Source organism: Entamoeba dispar, genomic scaffold, assembly GCF_000209125.1.
Source record: "Entamoeba dispar SAW760 scf_1105229458461 genomic scaffold, whole genome shotgun sequence".
Classification (NCBI taxonomy): domain Eukaryota; phylum Evosea; order Mastigamoebida; family Endamoebidae; genus Entamoeba; species Entamoeba dispar.
The window spans coordinates 1-21,905 of record NW_001853204.1 but is presented as its reverse complement, the minus strand read 5'-3'; the positions used below and the strand labels follow the sequence as shown (position 1 = coordinate 21,905).

At 19.2% G+C, this 21,905-nt stretch overlaps 7 protein-coding genes across 7 annotated transcripts, besides 53 other annotated features; 2 read left to right on the top strand and 5 right to left on the bottom strand.

Moving 5' to 3' along the window:
• Positions 1 to 68: 68 nt before the first annotated feature.
• Positions 69 to 261: a microsatellite.
• Positions 262 to 328: 67 nt separating this feature from the next.
• Positions 329 to 3,185: a repeat region.
• A 4-nt stretch (positions 3,186 to 3,189) lies between these two features.
• Positions 3,190 to 3,308: a sequence feature (AT_rich).
• Positions 3,309 to 3,492: 184 nt separating this feature from the next.
• Positions 3,493 to 3,992: a repeat region.
• An 8-nt stretch (positions 3,993 to 4,000) lies between these two features.
• Positions 4,001 to 4,065: a microsatellite.
• An 11-nt stretch (positions 4,066 to 4,076) lies between these two features.
• EDI_088540 (uncharacterized protein) lies at positions 4,077 to 5,540 on the top strand (the record flags this gene model as incomplete). The annotated part of the gene is made up of 2 exons (XM_001734692.1): positions 4,077 to 4,167; positions 4,222 to 5,540. 2 exons carry the CDS (start codon positions 4,077 to 4,079, stop codon positions 5,538 to 5,540), a joined length of 1,410 nt encoding a protein of 469 aa, XP_001734744.1.
• Positions 5,124 to 5,302: a microsatellite.
• Positions 5,198 to 5,359: a microsatellite.
• Positions 5,533 to 5,568: a microsatellite.
• Positions 5,569 to 5,577: 9 nt separating this feature from the next.
• Positions 5,578 to 8,046, bottom strand: EDI_088530 (interferon-induced, double-stranded RNA-activated protein kinase, putative; the record flags this gene model as incomplete). Its single annotated transcript, XM_001734691.1, has 1 exon — positions 5,578 to 8,046. One exon carries the CDS (start codon positions 8,044 to 8,046, stop codon positions 5,578 to 5,580), a length of 2,469 nt encoding a protein of 822 aa, XP_001734743.1.
• Positions 5,610 to 5,654: a sequence feature (AT_rich).
• Positions 5,971 to 6,037: a sequence feature (AT_rich).
• Positions 6,298 to 6,370: a sequence feature (AT_rich).
• Positions 6,463 to 6,533: a sequence feature (AT_rich).
• Positions 6,652 to 6,704: a sequence feature (AT_rich).
• Positions 7,138 to 7,184: a sequence feature (AT_rich).
• Positions 7,627 to 7,679: a microsatellite.
• Positions 7,987 to 8,008: a sequence feature (AT_rich).
• Positions 8,047 to 8,086: 40 nt separating the features above from the next.
• Positions 8,087 to 8,152: a microsatellite.
• Positions 8,153 to 8,309: 157 nt separating this feature from the next.
• On the bottom strand, positions 8,310 to 10,036 carry EDI_088520 (Rho GTPase-activating protein, putative; the record flags this gene model as incomplete). Its single annotated transcript, XM_001734690.1, has 2 exons — positions 8,310 to 9,871; positions 10,006 to 10,036. The coding sequence occupies 2 exons, from the start codon at positions 10,034 to 10,036 to the stop codon at positions 8,310 to 8,312; spliced, it is 1,593 nt and encodes a 530-aa protein (XP_001734742.1).
• Positions 8,553 to 8,681: a microsatellite.
• Positions 9,041 to 9,093: a sequence feature (AT_rich).
• Positions 9,285 to 9,306: a sequence feature (AT_rich).
• Positions 10,037 to 10,052: 16 nt separating the features above from the next.
• Positions 10,053 to 10,115: a microsatellite.
• Positions 10,116 to 10,252: 137 nt separating this feature from the next.
• EDI_088510 (uncharacterized protein) lies at positions 10,253 to 11,736 on the bottom strand (the record flags this gene model as incomplete). Its single annotated transcript, XM_001734689.1, has 6 exons — positions 10,253 to 10,288; positions 10,410 to 10,488; positions 10,531 to 10,653; positions 10,754 to 11,219; positions 11,293 to 11,414; positions 11,663 to 11,736. The coding sequence occupies 6 exons, from the start codon at positions 11,734 to 11,736 to the stop codon at positions 10,253 to 10,255; spliced, it is 900 nt and encodes a 299-aa protein (XP_001734741.1).
• Positions 10,438 to 10,479: a sequence feature (AT_rich).
• Positions 10,723 to 10,892: a microsatellite.
• Positions 10,769 to 10,951: a microsatellite.
• Positions 10,840 to 11,026: a microsatellite.
• Positions 11,450 to 11,486: a sequence feature (AT_rich).
• Positions 11,489 to 11,664: a microsatellite.
• Positions 11,670 to 11,741: a microsatellite.
• A 69-nt stretch (positions 11,742 to 11,810) lies between these two features.
• Positions 11,811 to 11,952: a sequence feature (AT_rich).
• Positions 11,953 to 11,965: 13 nt separating this feature from the next.
• Positions 11,966 to 12,146: a microsatellite.
• Positions 12,037 to 12,211: a microsatellite.
• Positions 12,088 to 12,256: a microsatellite.
• A 119-nt stretch (positions 12,257 to 12,375) lies between these two features.
• Positions 12,376 to 12,551: a microsatellite.
• Positions 12,552 to 12,564: 13 nt separating this feature from the next.
• Positions 12,565 to 12,617: a sequence feature (AT_rich).
• Positions 12,618 to 12,737: 120 nt separating this feature from the next.
• Positions 12,738 to 12,765: a sequence feature (AT_rich).
• A 22-nt stretch (positions 12,766 to 12,787) lies between these two features.
• Positions 12,788 to 12,812: a microsatellite.
• Positions 12,813 to 13,054: 242 nt separating this feature from the next.
• Positions 13,055 to 13,077: a sequence feature (AT_rich).
• Positions 13,078 to 13,151: 74 nt separating this feature from the next.
• Positions 13,152 to 13,200: a sequence feature (AT_rich).
• Positions 13,201 to 13,366: 166 nt separating this feature from the next.
• Positions 13,367 to 13,503: a microsatellite.
• Positions 13,504 to 13,533: 30 nt separating this feature from the next.
• Positions 13,534 to 13,644: a sequence feature (AT_rich).
• A 6-nt stretch (positions 13,645 to 13,650) lies between these two features.
• Positions 13,651 to 15,721: a repeat region.
• Positions 15,722 to 15,758: 37 nt separating this feature from the next.
• Positions 15,759 to 15,864: a microsatellite.
• Positions 15,865 to 15,877: 13 nt separating this feature from the next.
• Positions 15,878 to 16,449: a repeat region.
• Positions 16,434 to 17,237: a repeat region.
• Positions 17,168 to 17,656: a repeat region.
• Positions 17,620 to 18,450: a repeat region.
• A 42-nt stretch (positions 18,451 to 18,492) lies between these two features.
• On the bottom strand, positions 18,493 to 18,804 carry EDI_088500 (uncharacterized protein; the record flags this gene model as incomplete). The annotated part of the gene is made up of 1 exon (XM_001734688.1): positions 18,493 to 18,804. One exon carries the CDS (start codon positions 18,802 to 18,804, stop codon positions 18,493 to 18,495), a length of 312 nt encoding a protein of 103 aa, XP_001734740.1.
• A 79-nt stretch (positions 18,805 to 18,883) lies between these two features.
• On the bottom strand, positions 18,884 to 19,756 carry EDI_088490 (uncharacterized protein; the record flags this gene model as incomplete). Its single annotated transcript, XM_001734687.1, has 1 exon — positions 18,884 to 19,756. One exon carries the CDS (start codon positions 19,754 to 19,756, stop codon positions 18,884 to 18,886), a length of 873 nt encoding a protein of 290 aa, XP_001734739.1.
• Positions 18,968 to 19,064: a microsatellite.
• Positions 19,364 to 19,400: a sequence feature (AT_rich).
• Positions 19,711 to 19,739: a sequence feature (AT_rich).
• A 101-nt stretch (positions 19,757 to 19,857) lies between the features above and the next one.
• Positions 19,858 to 19,881: a sequence feature (AT_rich).
• A 301-nt stretch (positions 19,882 to 20,182) lies between these two features.
• Positions 20,183 to 20,205: a sequence feature (AT_rich).
• A 2-nt stretch (positions 20,206 to 20,207) lies between these two features.
• EDI_088480 (uncharacterized protein) lies at positions 20,208 to 21,371 on the top strand (the record flags this gene model as incomplete). Its single annotated transcript, XM_001734686.1, has 1 exon — positions 20,208 to 21,371. The coding sequence occupies one exon, from the start codon at positions 20,208 to 20,210 to the stop codon at positions 21,369 to 21,371; it is 1,164 nt and encodes a 387-aa protein (XP_001734738.1).
• Positions 20,745 to 20,786: a sequence feature (AT_rich).
• Positions 21,311 to 21,333: a sequence feature (AT_rich).
• Positions 21,372 to 21,905: the final 534 nt, after the last annotated feature.

Sequence of the window (21,905 nt, the reverse complement as noted above, 5' to 3'; positions counted from 1 at the left end):
TAATATGTATGTAATTATTATGATTTAATTTGTCTCATTTTATATATTAAATGATTGTTAACCAATTCTTTATTTATTTCTTTTATTCTTTTATTTATATGAGATATTTTATCAAAAGTTATTCAAATACATTTATTCCTTGAATTTTCAATTTTTTGTTCATGATTATATAATTATTTCTTCATCTAATAATTTAATTATTCATTCATAAACATATAATATGTTATTTCTTCTATTAATTAATCATTTATATCATTTATTCTTCTTTCTCTTACATTTCTTTCTAAAATATTAATGTATTTTATTTTAGTTGAGAAACAAATGAAGAAGAAATAAAAGAAAATAATAAGAAAGACATCAAAAAGAAAGAGTTAGAAGATAAAAGAAATAGAAAAATTAAGAAAAGAAGATGATTAGGATAAAAGAAAAGAAGAAAACAAAAGATAAAAAAGATAAAATAAATGAAGAAGCTAGAAAAGTATAGAAATAGAAAAACAAAAGAAAGTAATAGAAGAGAATGACAAACAAAGGTAAAAGAATCAGAAGAACAAGAAAGGGTTACAAGAACAAATAGACAAAAGTGTAGAAAATATGAAAATAATTAAAGAAAACAAAGAAATTAATAAAAGAAACAGAAAAGAATAGATATAGAAGAAATACTTAGAGAAGATGAAGAAGAAAAATTTTTGAAAGAAAAAGATAAAAAAAGAAAGGAGTTATAATGTGTATTATTTTAATAATAATATCTATGATGAAATAATAGAATACATTGAAGAAATTGGAAAGAATGAAATAACAAGAAATACAAAAAGAAATCAATAAAATACATATATAATAAAAAGTATTTAGAAAATAAATTTATATGATATAAAAAAGAATATAGAGAAATAATCCAAGGAAAAAGAAATAAAATACAAGATTTATTAATAAGAAGGATTTATAAAAATTAGGAATGATAATAAGAATAAGAACATTACAAGAAGAAAAGAATAGAAATGAAATAAGAAATAAAAGAAATAAAATATTTAAAAGAGAAATAAGTAAAAATAAAAGAAATAGAATCTACATAAATAAAATCATAAATAACAATGGAAATAAAAAGAGAAATCACATAAAGAAGAAACAATTTTATTTTTGAATAAAATAATAATAAAGAAAGAAAAATAAAATTAGAAAAAGAAATAAAGAAATAATAGAAGAAAATAAAACAATAAAATAGAAAAGAATAACAATAACAATGGAAGATAGTGAAAATGTAATAACTACAACACCAACATTGAAACAACATGTCTAGACACAATACAATGATATTATTTGAAAAGAATAGAAAGTATTATGAATAAATTAAATAATATATTTAATGAATGGATAGAAATACCTAAAACAATCCAATTAGAAATGTTAACAGGAATAACTATTTTAATATATAAATAATGAGATAATAAAAATATAGAGAAATATAGACCAATTACTTGTTTAAATAAATATGAAAATATTCACATCAATTATAAAAAGAAAATAGAAGAACAACTATAAAGAATGAAAATAAATTCAAAATTAATAAAAATCAATATTTGAATAAGAAAGTTTATCAGATAAAGAATGAAATATAAAGAGTTTAATAGAAATGAAAGAGAAACACAAAATAAAGATATTTAGAAATATTTTATCATATTAAAAAAGTATATGATACTGTAAAACATAAATGTATAGAAATTACATTAAAATAATTCAAAATACTATTTCAAATAACATAATTAATAAAAGTATGAATGAAAGAAGAAGAATAAAAATAAGAAATAAATATAAAGAAGAAATAAAAGAAGTTAAAATAAAAAATATTATTTTACAATGTGATTCACTATCTCCTCTCTTATTTGTATTATAAATGAATATAATCTGTGATAAGATTGATAAAATAAATGAAAAATGATTAAAAGTATTAAATGTATTATATATTGATGATGTTAAAGTAACTAATGAAACAAAAAAGGAATAGAAATAACAAAACAGAAAATAAAGATACAATTGAATCAACATTGAAATAAACATAAATAAATGTGGAGTATTAAAGAAATATAAACATCACAGATAACATGAATACTATACCATTAGTATATGAAAACACATACATATAAATATTTAATAGTTTAACAAATTACAAGAAATGAAGAATTATGATGTATAAAGAAAATAATTAACAATATAAAAGAATAATTAGAATAAATAAATGAAATGATAATAATAAGAATTATATTAATAGAATAAATACATAAATAATACATAAATTCACATATAGTGGTTCTGTTGTTAAATGAACAAATATAAAAATAAAAGAAATAGATAAAATGTATAAGAAAATAATTAAAAGAAATATGATATGAATATGTGTACCAACAGATTATATATAAATCAAAATAAGAGAATGATTAAAGAGTATAATAGATGAATAATGAAATAATAAGAAATATTATATATTTCAGAATGAAAAGAGGAGATAAAATAGAAGATATAATAAAATTAAATAAAAAAAAAGAAAGGAATAATGAATAGATTGTATAAATCAAGTTGAAAAAGAATAAATAAAGAAGAAAAAAGAAAGATAAAAAGAAATAATAAAAATATAAAAGATAAATTTCAAGAAGAAAAAACAATAAATGGAGAAATAAGAAAATAATGAAAATTTAAAAAGATTTGAAGATAAAATACAAACCAAAAGAAAACAATTAATATTATAAATAAAATATATTCAAATAAAGAAAAAGTCACAAACAATGGAATAAAGAAAGTAATATGAACCATGAACCAAAATATTTAATGTATGGTATTTGTAATAAAATATCAACAATAAACCATATCATTCTCATTTGTATAATCACTAAAAAATCACAAATGAATAAACATGATAAAATGAATATATATGGATTACTTTAAAGATTAAATAAGAAATATATTCAGTGAAGAAATATGAAAAAGAAGAAAATACAAAGAAATTAATAATAAGAAAAGAAGAATTAGGAAAAAAAGAAGAATAGAAATAAAATACTTATGATTTTGAATCAACAAATAATAAATAAAAATGATAAGAATATCTAAAAAGACCAAATATTTATGTAAGAGATTTAAAGAAAGAGGATTAATTATAGATATAACAATAATAAGAGATAAGAATATAAGTAAAACATTTACAAATAAAATAAATATATGAAATTACATAAATATATTAGAAAAATAGAAAGATTAATAAGAGTAATAATAATCTTAGTTGTAATAACATTGATTAATAAATAAAGAAATAATTTTATTAAGAAGTGAAAGAATTAAAATTGGAAATAACAAATTACTTAAAGATAATGTTATATCAAATATAAAAGAAAATAAAGAAATACTAAAGTAGTCATTATGGAGAATATAGAGATATAAAAGAAGCAGAAGAAGTAGATTCTTTGGAGAGTGAATAGAAGAAAATCTCACCTGAACAAGATTAAAATTATTAAATCTTAATTTATTATTTATTATTATTGTAGTTTTACATCATTCATTTCTTTTGTTTTGTCTTTGGATCTTTCAATTTCTCCATTATTTTCTTCTTTCTTATTGAATATACTTCTTGGAGAATATCATACCATCTCTTTATCTTCATAATTTTTAAGTATTTTTGAATATTCTCCTTTCTCCAATTCATCATTGTTCTTTTAATCTTCATTTGAATTTCATTTGTTGTTAACAATTTAGATTTCTTATTTGTATTACTTTTATCATCATAGCATTTACCCTGTTTCTTATTTGTTTTTCTTTGTATTCTTCTTTTTCTAAACCCTTTTTTTTGGTATTTCTTTTACCATTATTATTATGTATTTTATTGCTATTTCATTCATTCTCTTCTTTGAACCTGAATATCCGTATCTTGTTTTGTTTTCTTTACAAGAGTCAATAACATACTTAATAGAATGGCAACATAATTGGATGATATTTTACATTGATAAAAGGATAAATAATTATAAAATATAAATAATAAAAATTAAATTAAAAAAAAAAAGAAATAAACTAAATAGAATAAAATAAGAAAAAGAAATATGAACACAACAAAAGTTTCAAGACCAATATATATTCCACATAAAAGAAATGGGTTTGCATTATTACAATCATATGTTACATATTCAGAAGGTTTGTTTTTTTTTAAAAAAAAAAGAAAAGAAAAACAAAGATATAATTAAGTAGAAAATATGATTTATCATTTTGAAGGAAAACAATATGTTTTAACATTTCCAAGGAAGGTTATTAAAATTTATCCATTAAATGTACCATTTAGTTTAGAATATGTAGTAATGATATTTTGGAATGGGATAAGTATTAATCATTTAAATTTAAAAGAAGGGACATTAAATAATACAACGATTTATTCAATTTCTACAATTGTTGAAAGTGTACAAGATTATTTTTCAATAGTAAGAGGAGGGATGAGTAAATTTGTAGTATTATATAATCAAAAAAAAGTAATTTCTGTTGAAGTAGCACCACTTAAATTACAAGGAGGAACACCAGTTAGTACAAGTGAATTTATGATAGAAAATAAAAAAGAAATATTTAAAGGAAATATAATAGAATTAGAAGAAGAATTTACATGTATTACAATGGGGAAAAAAATATATTTAGGAGGAAAAGGAGGAATATTTGAAGTAAATGGAAAAGAAATCAAAAATATAAGTAAAGAAATTCCAATAAGAATTGTAAGTGGAAAAGAAAATATAACAAAAGATATTAATGATCAAATAGGAATTTTAACAAAAAATCAAATAATATATGGAGATGTTACTCAAGTTGGATTTAAAGAAAGAGAAAAGAAAGAAATAGAAAAATCAATAAAACATATTTCAACAGGATGTTATGAAAATGTAATGATGATAGGATGTGGATTTTCAGATAAAACAATAATATATGAATATGGGAAAGAAATTAAAGAAAAAGAATTTAAAAAAGGAAAAAGTAATATAGGAAAATATTTTGGAATAATTGAAGATATTGTAGTTATAATTACAAATGATATAAAAGAAGGATGGATAGAAGAAATAGGAATAGAAAAAGAAGAAGGAATGGAATTAGCATTAATACCACAAAGTGATAAAAAAATAGGGAATGAAAATGAAGAAAAAAGAAAAATGAATGAAATAATTAAAAAACAAAAAGGATATATTGAAAAAGAAAATCAAAAAGCTAATGAATATATTAAAGAATATAAAGAAGAATATGAAGAAATGAATAATAAAAATAAAGAAAAAGGAAAAATAAGAAAAGAAAATAATAAAAATTATTTAGAAGAAAGAAAAATAGAAGAAAATAATCAAAATGAAAAAATAAATATTCCATTAATTGATTCAACATATTATGATATATTTTCATCATATGTTAAAGAATATGAAGAATTAAGTATAATGTTAAATGAATTAAATGGATTATTAAAAACAATAGATGAATTAATTGGAAATAGTGATAAATCAATTACAGAATATAATTCATTATTAGAAATATTAGAAAAATAAATAAAATAAAAAAAAAAAAAAAAGAAAATTAATTTATTTATTGTGTAATTGTTTTTTTATCATTTCCTCTTTTTAATATAAATTTGCATTTTGATTTTAAATTTTTTTTAAATTCTTCTAATTCTCTAATAAAAGATAAACCATTTTGAGAAATAATAGTTTTTTTTCTTTTTTGAAATTTTTCTTTTGGTAATAAAATCCATTCCCAAATTTCATTTGATACTAATTTTTCATCAGCAATTAATATAGGAGTAGTTTTTTTTGTATAATTTTTTTGCATACTTCTTATAGCTTTTCCTAATGGAAGAATTTCTTTTCTTATTAAATCTTTATCAATATAAATATTTATTGTTACTCCAATATCCCAAAAACTATTTGTAAAAAAATCATATTTTTCATCTTTATGAATATTTAATTTAATCCAACATCCTTTATAATCTATAATATTTTCTTTAAATATTACATTAAATCCAAAATATTCTAAATATATTTTTATTGATGCTTTACTCATTTTATCAGTTATTCCTTTTATTAATACTTTTCTTTTTGTTATTAATGTTTTTTTATCACCTAAATTTTGATAAATAATATCAATTTTAATCCAATATCCAATTGTTTTAATTTCAATTTTATCTTTTTTTATTCTTGTTTCACCTCCTGTTAAACTTATTTTTCCTTCTTCATTTTTAACTTCAAAATAAAGTCCTTGAATATTATTTCCTAAAATTCCAAGATCATATACTATTTCTTCATTTTCTTTTAAATAATTAAATATTGGAATAATATAATTAAATTTTTCATTTCTATATTTTTGAATAATTTTATTTATTGATGTTAAACTTTGTATTGGTTTTTTAATCATAATTTCTTCAATTTCTTTATTATTATGAATTATTTCATTAATTCCACTATGACTAATATGTAATTTATTTTTATTCATAAATATATTAATTATTGATTCTATTAATGTAATACATTCTATAATATTAAATTGATGTTGTTCATTTGAAATACTTGTATTAATATAAACAAGTGATGGTGATACTGTTGGTTCTTTTGTAATATGTAAATTTACTGTTGGAATTCTAATAATATATGATGTTATTGGTTCTTTTATTTCTTTAATAATAATTTTAACTAATTCTTGATAATTATTAATTATTACCATTAATTCTCCTTCTTTATTAATTAAAATTGGACTTTGAATTTCATGATATTCTATTCCACTTTCTTTTAATAAATTTGTTGGTATAAATGGATTAATAAATATTGTTTTTGTTCCATATAATATATGAATTTCTGTTAAACTTCGAATAAGTTCTAAATGTGTTGTTGTTAATTCAATTTCTTCTATTTTTTCTTTTTCAATATCTTTTATTTTTTCTTTCATTTTATTTTCAATTGCTTCTGATAATTGTGGCCATAAATTGGATTTTTCTTGAATAAATGGAAGTATTTCTGATATTTTTTTAAGATCTTCATCAAGTATTGTTAATTTTTTTATTATTTCATCTATTGTTGGTCTATCTTTTGGATTTATTTCTGTCATTTCTAGTATTAAATCTTTATACATTTGATATTGTTTTTCAACTATTTCATTAATTTTTCTTTGATTTTTTAATTTATCTAAATTATATATAAATTCTGATCTTGTTGTAGGTGATAAACACATTTCATATAAAATTATTCCAAGACTATAAATATCTATTTTATTATCATAATTCCCTGTAACTATTTCTGGTGCTGCATATCCAATTGTTCCAACTATTCTACTTTTATAATCTGTATTTGTTCTTGCTAATCCAAAATCTCCTATTTTCATAGTATCTTTTTCTTTTAAAATATTTCCTGGTTTAAGATCTCCATGAATAATACAATGTTGATGTATTGTTGAAACTCCCATAACTATTTGTTTAAAATAATTCATTACTTTATTTTTTCCTTCTTGTGAACTATAATGTAATTCTTTATTTTTAATAATTTTACTTAAATCTCCTCCTGTACAATATTCCATTTGAATACAAATCACATATTTTTCTGATTGATTATCTTGTATTTTATTTTCTACTATTGTTAAATTAACATTTTCTTCTTCTTCTTCTTTATTTTCTATTGTTTCATTTTCTTCTTCTTCTTCTTTATTTTCTATTGTTTCACTTTCTTCAATATATTCATATTCATATTCTTCTTCATTATCATTATCATTATCATTATCTTCTTCATTTTGACTTAAATATTCTTCACTATCATTACTATATGGTGAATCTTCCCATTCAATTTCATTTGGATCAAGACATGAAACTTCATCAAATTCAATTTCTTCTTCACTAAAATAATTAGTATCATCTTCTTCTGATAATTCTTTATCTTTTTCAGTTTTTTGTTTATTGACCCATTCATAATCTTCTTCAGTTAATTTTTCAATCCATGTATCATAATATCTAACAATATATTTATTATTATTAATACATGCTAAACTTCTTATTTCATTTTTTACTTCTTCCATACGAACTTCTCCTGTTGTAATAAGTACTTTAATTGCATATTTTCTATTTAATTATTTTCATTTTATTTTTATTATTATTACAAACTTTTTATCATCATTTCTTATTACTGAATATACTTTTCCATATGATCCACTTCCTATTAACTCAATTTGACTAAAATCTTTTTGAAGAAATCGTGGTCCTTCACTCATTTCTTTTTAATTGTATTACTTTTTAGTTCTTTATGAAAATAAAAACATTAAATTTTTATCTTTCTTTTGAATTATTCATGTCCTTCATAATATCCTTCTTCATATCCTGTTCCATATTCTTGATAATATTGATTATTATATTGAATAAATGTTTCAATTATTTCTTCTTGTTTACTTATTCTATTTTCTAATTTTTGAATAATATTTTTTAATTCTTCTATTTCTTTTTCTTGTTCTAAAATTTTATTAATAATTTCTCCTGTATTTTCTTTAAAATAATTTGTTTTTCTTCTTGGTGGTGGAAGTGTAGGTAATTTTTCTTCTATTTCTTCTTTATTATTATTTATTTCTGTTTTTTCTATTATTTCTTTATTATTATTATTTATTTTTTTATATTCTTGTATTTCTTCTTTTATTATTTCTTGTTTTTTATCTTCTTCTTTATCTATAATTGCTGTTAATACACTATTTGCACTATTTCCTCCAATAAGTTCATTTGTTTTATATTGTAATCTATTTGGTTTTGGTGGAAGATAATTTGGTTTTGATGTTTGTATTGTTGGACTTGTTAATACATTATTTTGTGACATAACTTTTTGAACTTGTTCTTTAACTAAATTCGTTCCATCAATAACTTCTGCTTTATTTGTTTTATGTGAAAAAATAGTTTGTCTAGGTTTACCTGCATTAATTCTTTTTTGTCTTTCAATTACAACTTTTTGAATTTCTTCTGTAACTTTTTCATATGGTGCAGCTGGATGAGGAACTACAGCTGGATAATTTGGTGGATTAATTCCTGCTCTTAAATTTAAATCTTCAATTTCTTTAAAAATTTCTTTATAATAATTTATTAATGTAGCAAATCCTTCAATAACTAATTTAGTATTTTCCATTTCTTTCATTGCTTCTTGAGGAGGTGCTCTACAAATAGTAGGTCCAAGACATGTTCCTAAATTATTTGCATTCATTTGTGTTTTTTCTACATTTTTAACAACTTCTTGACAAAAATAACATAAATACCATAATGTATTTTTATTTACATCAGGTAATTTATTTATTAATTTTTTTGCTTCTTTTTCTTTTGTTCCTTCTTTTAATCTTCCAATAATAACAAATTCATTATAATATTGAAATGGTATTAATGGATCTGGTAATTCTCTTAAATATTCTTTAATAATAGCTGCTGCACATGCACATTCTTTAAATTCTTCTATTGCAATATCTTGATCTCCATCTAAAATTGATTTAACTCTTCCTACTATTTTATATGATGCACTTGTTCTAAAAATTCCTTCAACTTCACTTCCTTTATTTTTTTGAAGATATTCAATACCTCTATAAATTGGAATAGGATATCTCCATCCTGATTTACTTACTGCACATCCTAATGGATATTTAAATGTTCCATATACTTTTGTTAATAATGGTAATGTACTCATCCATTCATCAAATTCAATTTGTGATGGACAACAAAATGTATATACTTTATCATAAAATATTTCAAAACATAATTTTTCTTTCCCTTGTGGAATCATTTTATTTCCTTTATTAATATGAATATTAAATATTGCTATACTTAAATCAATTTGAAATTTTGGTTTTGATGATTTCTCTATTAAATATAAATGTTGATCTTTAGATGTTACAATCTTGATTTCTTTTGTTTCAAATTTCTTATTATATAATACTTCTATTATTCCATATGTTTTAGTCCTAATTCATTATTTTCTTTTATATTTTCTTCTATTCTATATTCTTCTTACAAACATTTTCTTTCTTTTTTTCTTTTTAAGTTCATTTTTAAGATGTCTCTATTTTTTTTTCTTTTTTAGTTTTATTTCCTCTTTTTTTCTATTTTTTTTTTTTTTCTTTTCTTTGAAGAAAAATAAGATATATTACAATAAACATTATATGAAATCAAAAAATATAACACAATTCTCTATTAATAGAAGTAGTATCTATTATTCTTAATCAGTGTTTATTCCAATACTTGAGTTTTCTTTTAGTAATTCATTCAATTATGTTTGGTTATGGTAGAATCAATGTTCATCTTGTTTTTTTTGGTTACATAGTTTTATCTTCTTTTATGTTGTTTTATTTCTTTTAATATTTAATGTTTAGAGATATATTTATACAACATAAGAATACCATGAAGATTATATAGAAATAACTATGAACAAACAAATAGATTTAGAATACATTATTAATATTATAACTATAATCATTATTAACAAAATAATAGCATAATCACTTTAATAATCATCATATTTATATACAATAGTGTTTCTCAACTAAACAATATAATAAAAAGAAAAGTAAGTATATACCACAAATACCATAATGTAGGTAAATTGTTTAATCAATATTATTCTGAGAATAAACAAATAAAAGATGTAGAAATAATTATAAGAAAAGCTAATGAAAGAAAACAATAAATGGTCAAGAATAGATGAAGAGATTTAAAGAAATATGATAGTGAAAGAGAAACTAAGTAATAAAGAATAAGAAGAAATACATATTGAAATTGAATAAAAGAAGAAACAATAAAAGAAATAATACAAGAACAAGAAAGTAGAACAGAAAGAGATAATAGAAATATATGAAAAAAGAAGAAAATGAAATAGAACTAGAAAGAGAAATTAAATAAATTAAAAAGGAAAAGGAGAAATACAAAAAGAAAGAAGAAGGAGAAAGAAATAAGGAAAAGAAAGAAGAAGTGAAAGGAAACAATAAAACAAAAGATAAGAACAAACAACAAGAAGAAATAACAAAGATGAAAGAACAAAAACAAGAATTAGAAGATAAATTAAGAAATACATAAAGAAAATGATAAGATTGAAATATTAAAAAGTCAATTCTCAAACTATCAGAAGAAAAAGAAAACAAGGTCAATAAAGAAAATATCAAAGATTTAAATTTTAACAAATTGAAGAAGAAGAAAACAATACCACTGACAAAACAGAAATACCAAAGAAGTGGATCTAGTGGAATAATTATAGAAGAGAAGAAGTAGATACATCAAAGAAGAAACCAGGAAGAAACTAAAACAAATACAAGAATGGTAATTCAAATCAGGAAAGAAGAGTTGCTGAGAATGACAATAGAAGAACTGGAGAAGATAATTTGAGAGAATATCAATATAGAAGAAATAATGAAGAACAAATGAACAATCAGAACTAGAAGAAAAGAAGATAATAAGTTATTGTTATTGAATAAATATAATATTAAAATGAAAATTAGATATTATAGAAATTAAAGAGATAATAGAAGAAAGAAGAATAAAGATAAATAAAGAATATGAATAAAAGATGAATAGATGAAAGAAGAAAGAAGAAAGAAAAAAAAAGATAATATAAATAACAATAAATATAATAAATAATTATACTTTAAATTATTCAATAAACTAAAATAAATAATGATAAACAATATGAAAGATGAAATAAATAATAATAAAAAGAAATGATACAATAAAATAAATAAAAATAAATAAAATAACATATAATTATTATTTCAATAAAAAACATGTAATGAAGTAATTAAATATATAAATGAAGAATGAAAGTGTGAAAGTGAAAATATAAAAGATATCAAAAAGAAATATATAAAATAACATATCATATTTCTAAATATCAATAAAATAATTTTATAAGATATTGAAATGATGAAATTAATTATCTAAGAAAAGAACCAATAAATTAAAATAATTATAATTAACAAGAATTACACTAGAATTAAAATAATAAAGAGAAATAAATAATACAAAGAGAAATATATTATTAATAAAATAAGAAATTAAACAAATAAAATATTTAATTAATATAAAGAAGAAAAGAATAAAAACTAATAAAGAAGATAAGAGAAGAATAAGTAAAAATAAAATAATAATAAGAAATGTGAAGAAGAATAAATAAAATACATAATATCATAATAATGAAATAATAAGATAATAAAAGATGAAATGAATTAGAATTAATAAGAACAATAATGTATTATGAATTGAAATAATGAAATAAGAGAAAGATGAAAATGAATAAGAAATGAATTTGGAAGAGATTTTACAAAACATGTGAGAAGAGAATTAATAAAAATGAAAATAATGAAATATACTTATTGTTACAAAATAAGAATGAGTCATCTATAATAATAAAATATTTAAATAATAAATATAATGAATATTAATAAATTGAAATTAAATAAAGTAAATATTCATTTAATAAAATAAATTGAAAATGAGATACATGATATGAAATTAACAAGTAGAATATGGATGAATATTAATATAAAATGAAATGATTATAATTAATTAAAATTAATGCAAGAAAATGGTATATTTGTATTAATTAAGAAAGTATTAATTACATAAAATAATAAATTAAAATGGTGTAGTATTTATAATGATAAAATATCAACAAATGAACATATGTCATTAAATTATATTGTAAATAAGAAAGTACATATTAATAAACATGAAATAATAAGAGAATCTATCTGGAGAAGTGATAAATTAAAATATAAAATAAATATAAAGAGTTATGAAGAAATGGAGAAGAAAATAAAATAGAATAAAATAAAATTAATATTCAATACAAATGAAATAATTAAATTCAAAATAAGAATTGAAGATAATGAAGTGTTCATTGTATTGAATCAATAAATAGTTAATAAAAATGAATATTTCATAAAATATCAGATATTTATATAGAATACAAGATAAATAAATAAGAACAATAAATAACATGACAATAATATGTGATAAGAAGATAATTCTGATATTTACTAACAAACTTGAAATGAATAGAACTCTCCATTTCAAAACAATATAAATTAATAAAATAAAATGAAAGTAATTCCAGTGGTAATAACAATAAATTGATTATTCAATAAAGAATCAGTAAGAATGCTAAAAGAACAAGATATAATAATTCAATATAAAATAATGGTAAAAGATATAATAATTAAAAACATGAAAGATCTAATGAAATACTGTTGATAACATGGAGGTGAATATAGTGATATAGAAGTACTCATGGATAAGACTATGAAGAGAGTGAATGAAGTAATCTCACCTGAGCAAAATGAAGTAGAGAAAACAAGATGATACTTAATTTGTTAGTTTTTATTCTTTACCAACAAGAATGAAATAATAAGATAAATATAAATAAAGAAGAATAAAAGAAGTTTGAATAAATTAATAGAAACGAATTATAAAATGATAAATAAACAACATAACTAAAAGGATTACCAACAATATAGATGATAATATAACCATTTACATATATAACTAAAACTTCATTCATTTAATATTCATATTTAATGTATTAATGTAATTAAATTAATCTTTGATATAGAATATAATAATATATTTTAATGTAAAATTCATAAATTGGATATAAAATAATAAAATAAGAGAATATAAAGAAGAATATAATAATAAAATAAGATATAATCATTCTTATTCTTATTATTTATTATATTTGATATTTTATTTTATATTGATTTTTATCTTTGAATATCATCTTTTGTTTCTTCTTTTTATCAATTTTTTCTTTTCTAATCATCATTTATTTCTTATTTTTGTTCTTTGTTGTTATTATTTTATATTAGATGATATTTTATCATTTTATGTTTGTTTATATTGTTTGTTTATATTTTATTATTATTATTTATTGTTGTTTATCTTATATCATTTATTTATTATATGTTGTATTGATATTTAACAATGTTAATATGAAATGAATAATAATGAATAAATATAAAATAAGAATAAAATGATATAAGAATATAACATAAATAATAAAATAAGAAATATATAATAGATATAAAGATAAAAGAAGAAGAATAAAATAAATATAATGTAAACATGGTATAAATAAAATAAAAAAGAAATAAAAAAGAATAAAATAAATATTTTATTATCTTTTTATTTATCTTTTATTCTTATTTCTTTTTATTATTTATTAATTAACATAATGAATATGATTCTTTCAAATAAAATAAAACAAGAATGAAATATGAATATTTTTATATTCATCATTTCATTTATTGATAGATGAAATGTTAATATTCATTTATTAATTTTATTTTATATTCTTTTTTATTTTTATATTTCAAATAAATAATAATGAATAAAAATCATTTCATTTCAATTACAATAATTCGTTGTGGTGTGAAATATTCTGGATATTTTTTTCAATAAAGTGCATTTGATATTCCTTTATATGAAAATGAATATCGTTTACAATATGATTCTGTTTTATTATTTTCTTTATAAACACAAATATCACCATCCCATCCAAATGTAAACAATAAATCATCTGATTGATTATATAAACAAAATGCATGTTGTGTATCATTAATATCAAATTTCATCATTCTTTGTATTCTTCCTTTTGATTTTAATGAAAATAAAAATGATTTTGGGTCATTTATCCATTTATTTACTTTATCAATTTTCTCATTAACATATCCTCCAAATTTATTTCCTTTTGTATCTTCAATAATAATTATTATATGTTCTTTATTCTTTAATTTTTGATCAATACTGATGTACCTTTATTCCAATCATCAATATCTGAACCAAATAATATATTGGATACTTTTCTATTTGCCCATTATTCTATTTGTTGTATTTCCTCCATGTACTTATTTTTATTATAGTTTTTATTATTTCTTCTTCTATTTTTTTTTTCTTTCTTCTTCGTGTTTCTTTCTCTCTTTTTCTTCATCTTCATCTTTTATCTTCTTCTTCTCTAAATAATCAATATATTGTGTTTTTCATTCTTCTTTATTTTTATTAAATCTTGTTTTAATATTGTTGATTTCTTCTTCTAATTTCTTAATTTTTTCTTTCATATCCATTTCTTCAATGTGAATGATTTTATCTATTAGTTCATTCTTAGCTTTATTAACTATTTCTGAATCATCATTATATTCTTCTATTATTTTATTCATTTGATTTTTAATTATTTCTATTTTATTTATTGTTTCTTGTCCTTTTTCTATTACTATTCTTCTTCTAACTATTTCATCAATTCTATCAAATATTCCTTCTCCTCTTTTAATTGCTTGTTCATATGTTTTATTATCTTGTTTCTCAAATATTTCATTTTTAATACATCCTAAATAATAATGATAATGTTTAGTAGTATCATCAATTGATTGTTGAATATTTGGAAGTGTTTCTATTTCTTCTTTAAAGAAATGATTATTCATCACTGATTCCATTTTAATTTAATTAATATCAGATTAAAATCAGATGATTAAATAACTAAATACACATTTATAACACTTCATTTATTTTATTTATTATTTTAATAAGCGTCATTTCATTTTCATTGTTTTAAATAACAATAATAAAAACAAGAAATAGAAGATAATAAAAAATAATAAATAATAAAACATTTCATCATAATTAATGAAATATCACATAATAATGATATAAATGAGAATAAAATATAAATGAAAATACAAATAAAAAACAATCAAATAATTATAAAGATAAATAAATGATGATTAATAATAAATGAAAAATAAAAGAAAGAGAAAATAGAAATGATAGAGAATAAGAGATAATGATGATATGAAATGAGATATACTGAGATAAAAGTGATATGAAGAAGAAATAAATCAAAAAAACACTAAATAACAATAAGAAGAAAAGATAAATAACACACAATAAAAATAACAATATAAAAAAATTAATCCAACAATATGATAAAGAAATTTAACAAAGAAATAGAGAAACAGAAAAGAGTAATACTGAATACATAACATTGATAATGGTAACAAAAACAATGAATATTAAAATGAAACTATATGAATGAAAAACATAAATAAAGATAAGAAGAAATGATTATAAAGAAACAAGATAACAAATCAAGAAGAAAATGAAACACAAAAACAAAAGGAATATTAATTAATGTATTGTATGATTTACAAATAATTTGTTAAATAAGAAAATGAATAAATAGAAAATATAATAAAAGTAATAAATAATAATGTAAATAACGAGAAAGAATACATTAATAATATTAAAATATCACATAGAATAAACAACTAAAATATATATTAAAATGAAAATAAACTCAAACATAGAAAATAGAGTATAATCAATAATAAAAACATCAATATGAAAAATAATACTATTGATATTGATAATGAATATCTTAATATTATCATCATTCAATTAAAATAAATGAAAATAAATTAAATCATAATTTAGAATGAAATATACAGATTATGATAATATTATCATAACATTAGATGATTTAAATTTAATGAAATAATTAATTACATATATTAACATTATATATTATATTAATTGAAGAGAATATCATTATCAAGAGAATATTTCTTAATATATTTAATAAATAGTTAAATTTCAATGAATTCATCAAATTAAATATGGTAATTGAAGAACAATATTAATCAATAAATGAAGTGATATGAATGATGTTATTAATTAACATCATATCAATTGTATAAATTTAATTATGAAAATATTTATATCATTATTAAAAGATAATATTCATAATAGAATTAATATGATTAATGAATCATTTAAAATTAATAAAAATCAATTATTATGTAAATTATAATTTCTTGATGATAGATAATTAATAAATAATTATTATATGTTAAATCAACAGAAATAAGATAAATATACAAATTCATATTATGATATTAATAAATTATATGAATCAATGAATCATGAATAAGTAATAGAAATATTAAAATAATTTAATATAGAATAAATCAACATAAATAATATATAAAATATGATGAATATAATCATATGATATAAATATAAATAATATATTAAAATGATAAATTTTACATTATGATTCATTATCAATTCTATTATCATCAAAATAAATATAATTTATCAATTCATTAAATATAAGTTCAATAATATAAATCATATATTATATAACGAATAAATGAGAATAATCAACATATAAATTAAATAAATAATAAATTAAATAAAGAAATGAAAGAAAAAAACAAGAAATAAATAATATTAATCAAATACTATCTTGAAATGAAAATATCACAATAATTGAAATAGATAAATTGTATAAATATTTAAATATATGATATTCAGACGAAATTAATAATATACTCAATTATAAATATCAAATAAAAGATAATAATGAAAATAGATGAAATAAATAGTGAAGAAATTAGTAATATGGGATATATTACAATATTAACAAGAATTGATCAATATCTAAAGATATTCAATATTAGTAGTGAAAATGAAAGTAACTGATATAGATAAAATTAAAATTGAGATAATAAAATAAATAATAAATACAAAATACAATAGTGTTGGTAACTGCAAAGACAATTTGTGTGTCAATATAAATGAAATAATGAATAAAAACATGAATAATGAATATAATTAAAAAAATCACTAATTCATGAAATCAAAGAAACAAGAATAGAAGAAATAAAAATGAAATGAAAGAAAAAGAAGTAATAATAATAAACAAAATTAATGATAATCAAATAAATTAATAAATGGAAATTAAATAAGTGGATATTTTAGAAAATGTTTTGTTTCATTTTTTATAGTTAAAATTTATTATATTAAATTCATTGAATTCAACCATTATTAAAATGAATGAATTTATTTTATTAAATAAAATATAAGTTAGAGTAATATTCATTTTGTATAGAAAAGATAAAATATTAAAAATGATTAAATATTCAACATTTTATAATGATAAAATATCAATAATAAAATATATTCTATTATCCTGTATTATTCATAATAATTCACAAATTGAAAATATAATCATATTAATATTAATAATTAGTAAATATAAATGAAATTATCAACCAATGAAATCAAATATGAAACAATAATCTTATATATCACTATGAAATTAAATAACTAATTCAAAAAAATATTGATAATTTACAAAAGAATATATATGTAATATATAAAAATAAAATTTAATAATAAATGATATGAACATATAATATTAATTGATTATATTTGAAGAAAAGAAACACAAAAAATCGATAAAGAAAAAGAAGATAAAATAAAAATAATAAATTCAATAAATTGATTATTAAATACAGAAATCATTAAAACATAAAAGAAATAAACAACATAAAAGAAGATAAAACCATATAACCAAAAAAACAAAATGAACATTATGGAACATTAGTTCTACCATAACCAAACATAATTGAATGAATTACTAGAAGATAAGAACAATAGATACTAATTCTATTAACACATAATTAATTGTTTTTTTTTGTTTTATCTATTTCACACAATAATTTTAATGCTTCACGAGGATGACGTTCAAAAATTAGTAATTTTTTATTTTTATTGTTTTCCAATTGTTCTTTATAACATTGAATAATAAACTTTTGTAATGTATAATTTCTTATTGTTCCATTTGTTACTCCATTAAGTAACTTTTTTCCTTCTATTGGTGAATAATCAATATATTCTTTTATTCTTCCAACACTTTCTGTTTCAAAATATTTCATAAATGCATCAATAGTTGATGTTTTTCCAACTCCAATAGATCCAGTAAAAATAAGCATACCACGTTTGTGCATGATTATAAAAATGAAAGTAAAAAATATAAGATGAAATTTGATTAAATAAAAAGATCATTTATAATTATACTGTAAGTTTTGGTAATGATGGTAATATATATTCTGTTTCATCAATTGTTTCTTCTCTTTCTTGTACTAAATCTGAAACTTTAATTTTATCAAATGTTTTAATTTTATTATAACTTCCATCTAAATTAATATGACATAAACTTATTTCATATTCATTTGATTTTGTTTGATTAAATACATAATATATTTCTGCTACATAATAATTTTTATTACTATATGTATAAACATATTCATCACTTGAATTTGAGTTACAACAATATTTCATTATTGCTGAACAATCAATTGATTTTCTTCCAAATGAAATAAATAAATTATTTTGTTTGAGATTATAAGTTTTATCATCATAATAAAAATGATGATTAAAATTTGTGAAAGGAACAACAGATTCAAATTTTACTTCTTCATTTCCATAATTAATTAATTGTTTTACAATAATACCATTAATAACTTTATTATTTTCTGTTATTCCTTTAGGAATATTATTAATTTTATCATTAATATAAGATTTTAAACCATTCATTTTTATTATTGTTTCTTCATTAAAATAAAGTGGTGAATATAATGTTTCATTAACAAGAGAAGATAAAGATATTAATTGAGATGTTAAATTATTAATTTCATTCATATTTGTTGTATTTAATGTTATTAATTGTGATACATCATCTCTAATATCATCAATATATATATTTGTTTCTTTCATTTTCTCTTTTATTTCATCAATTTCATTATTTGATAGAATATCTTTAACATTAATTGTTGTCATTCCATCTGATGATTTAATTGTATCAAGATAAAGTGTATTATTGTTAAAATATCTTGTTGTTAAAATATTATTTTTATTTAAATATTTTGAACCAATTGCTTCCATTTAATAATGTAAATTAAGTTCTAAGATAAAATATTCATCCCAAATTCCAAGTGGCATAATGATATTTCCTTTATAATCTTTAAACCATATTTCTATTGAAGTTATATTTTTATTAATATTAAAATGTTTTGGTGTCATATTTCCATATGTTGAAAAACATATCATTTGATCATTTTCAGGTGAATCATAATTAAATGAACCATGACAACTAACACCAATATCTAATTGACCATTCAAATTAAAATAAACAAAATTCAATACTTCTATTGTTTTAGGATAATTTCAGAAGTAATAAATTCCCATGGTAAATTCACTTTCCATTTCCCTGTTGTTATATTTGGAGATGTATTTTCTCTTGTGATTGTTAAATATCTTTGATTACTCATTAATATGATGTTTTAAGATGAACTTAATAATCATCTAAACTAAAAATATTTATTTAATAAATACCATGTCAGTTGAAACTATTCAACATCAAAATCAATCAAACACTATGGAAGAAGAAACAACTAAAGATACTTCATCAATTACAACAATTCCACAATCACCTAGTCAAAATCAAACAAATGGTACTTCATCACAATTAACACAAAATGATAAGACTGATACTCTTAGTTATTTAAACACAATGAAATATACTAAAACTAGACAATATTTAGAACATCTTATGCAAAATATAAATAACATACCTAATACTTGGTATATTAATAATCAATTAATTTATGTTCCTATTCCTGATTCAATACAAGATTTTAAACATGACTCTATTTCAAATCAAGTTAAAAATTATCTAAATACATTGATTAATAATGATGACGATAATGGAATAAATAAAAGAATGCAAAAATTGGTTCAAATTCTTAGTACCAACTTTAAAAATATTTATAACTCTATTCAGTATTCTATTACTTATTATGTACAAACATTCATGAATTATATTTCATCAATATTAAGCAGATCAATAATGAATTGGGATCTTAAAGGAATGTTTTATTTAATTAATAATAATGATTATGAATATATTAATAATCCATTAGGGATATTATGTGATAATCTAATTTTATCAATTCAACGTTCAATTATTGTTAAAAATGCTAAATCAAAAACTGGAAGTAAAACATTTAATATTGAAAATGAATATAAACAAGCTACTCAAATTGGTGGAAAACAATATATACGTCTTGCTGGTTTACGTGATGATATTTCAAATAATAACGGATTTAGTAAATCATTAAATGATGGAAGAAGAAAACAAAAATCATCAAAATATGAAAAAACACAAAGGAAATTTTCATTTCATTCATTCTTTATTCTAGGAATGACTAAAAATCAAATTATTCAACAAACATTATTTAATGGAAAAGAAGGAGCAAGTGCTTTAGCTCATTTAATAAAAGCAAAAGTAATTCCTGATTGTGTAAGTTCAATATGGGTATGTTGTGTTGATAAAAGATATGAAAATGGAAGAAATGGTAAATTTTCTGTATCTAAACAAAATATTACATGGTCAGGTGGAAAACTTAAACCAGATATAGATGATGAAAAAGGATTAACAAAATATTTAATTATTTATTTATGTGCTAAAGATAATGACTATATGATTAAAAAACAATAATTCAATTATCTTTTTATAATTCTTAAATCTCCTGTTAAATTATCTATTTTTAATACTTCATTTTGATTTATAGATTGATATAAATAATAAGCAACAGAATTTGTAGCTGATCCTGCTGTTTGTCTATAAATATATCCAAAATTTTCTTTAGAATATCCTTTAAATATAATAATTGTTGCAATTTGTGTTTTAAATGATGGATTTAATGCTTTCCAAATATGTAAATTCACAATAATTGTTGTTTTTAAATGTCTTAATCTTGTAATAATTTCTCCCCATGTTTTATCTTCTTTCATTAATGCAAATGATGCATCTTCTAATATGATTAATAAATGTTTTTCTTGTGGTTGTTTATAATATTGCATTAATGCTGGCATAAATTTTTCATAATTCATTCCATAAATTGGTGTTTTAATTAAATCTTTTAATTCTTTAAATGTTTCATCTTCTCCTGCGTTTTGTGATACGTATATAATCGCTTCATATTGGTGTTCTATTTTGTTGAGTTTCGCTAATTCTTTCATAATAAATGTT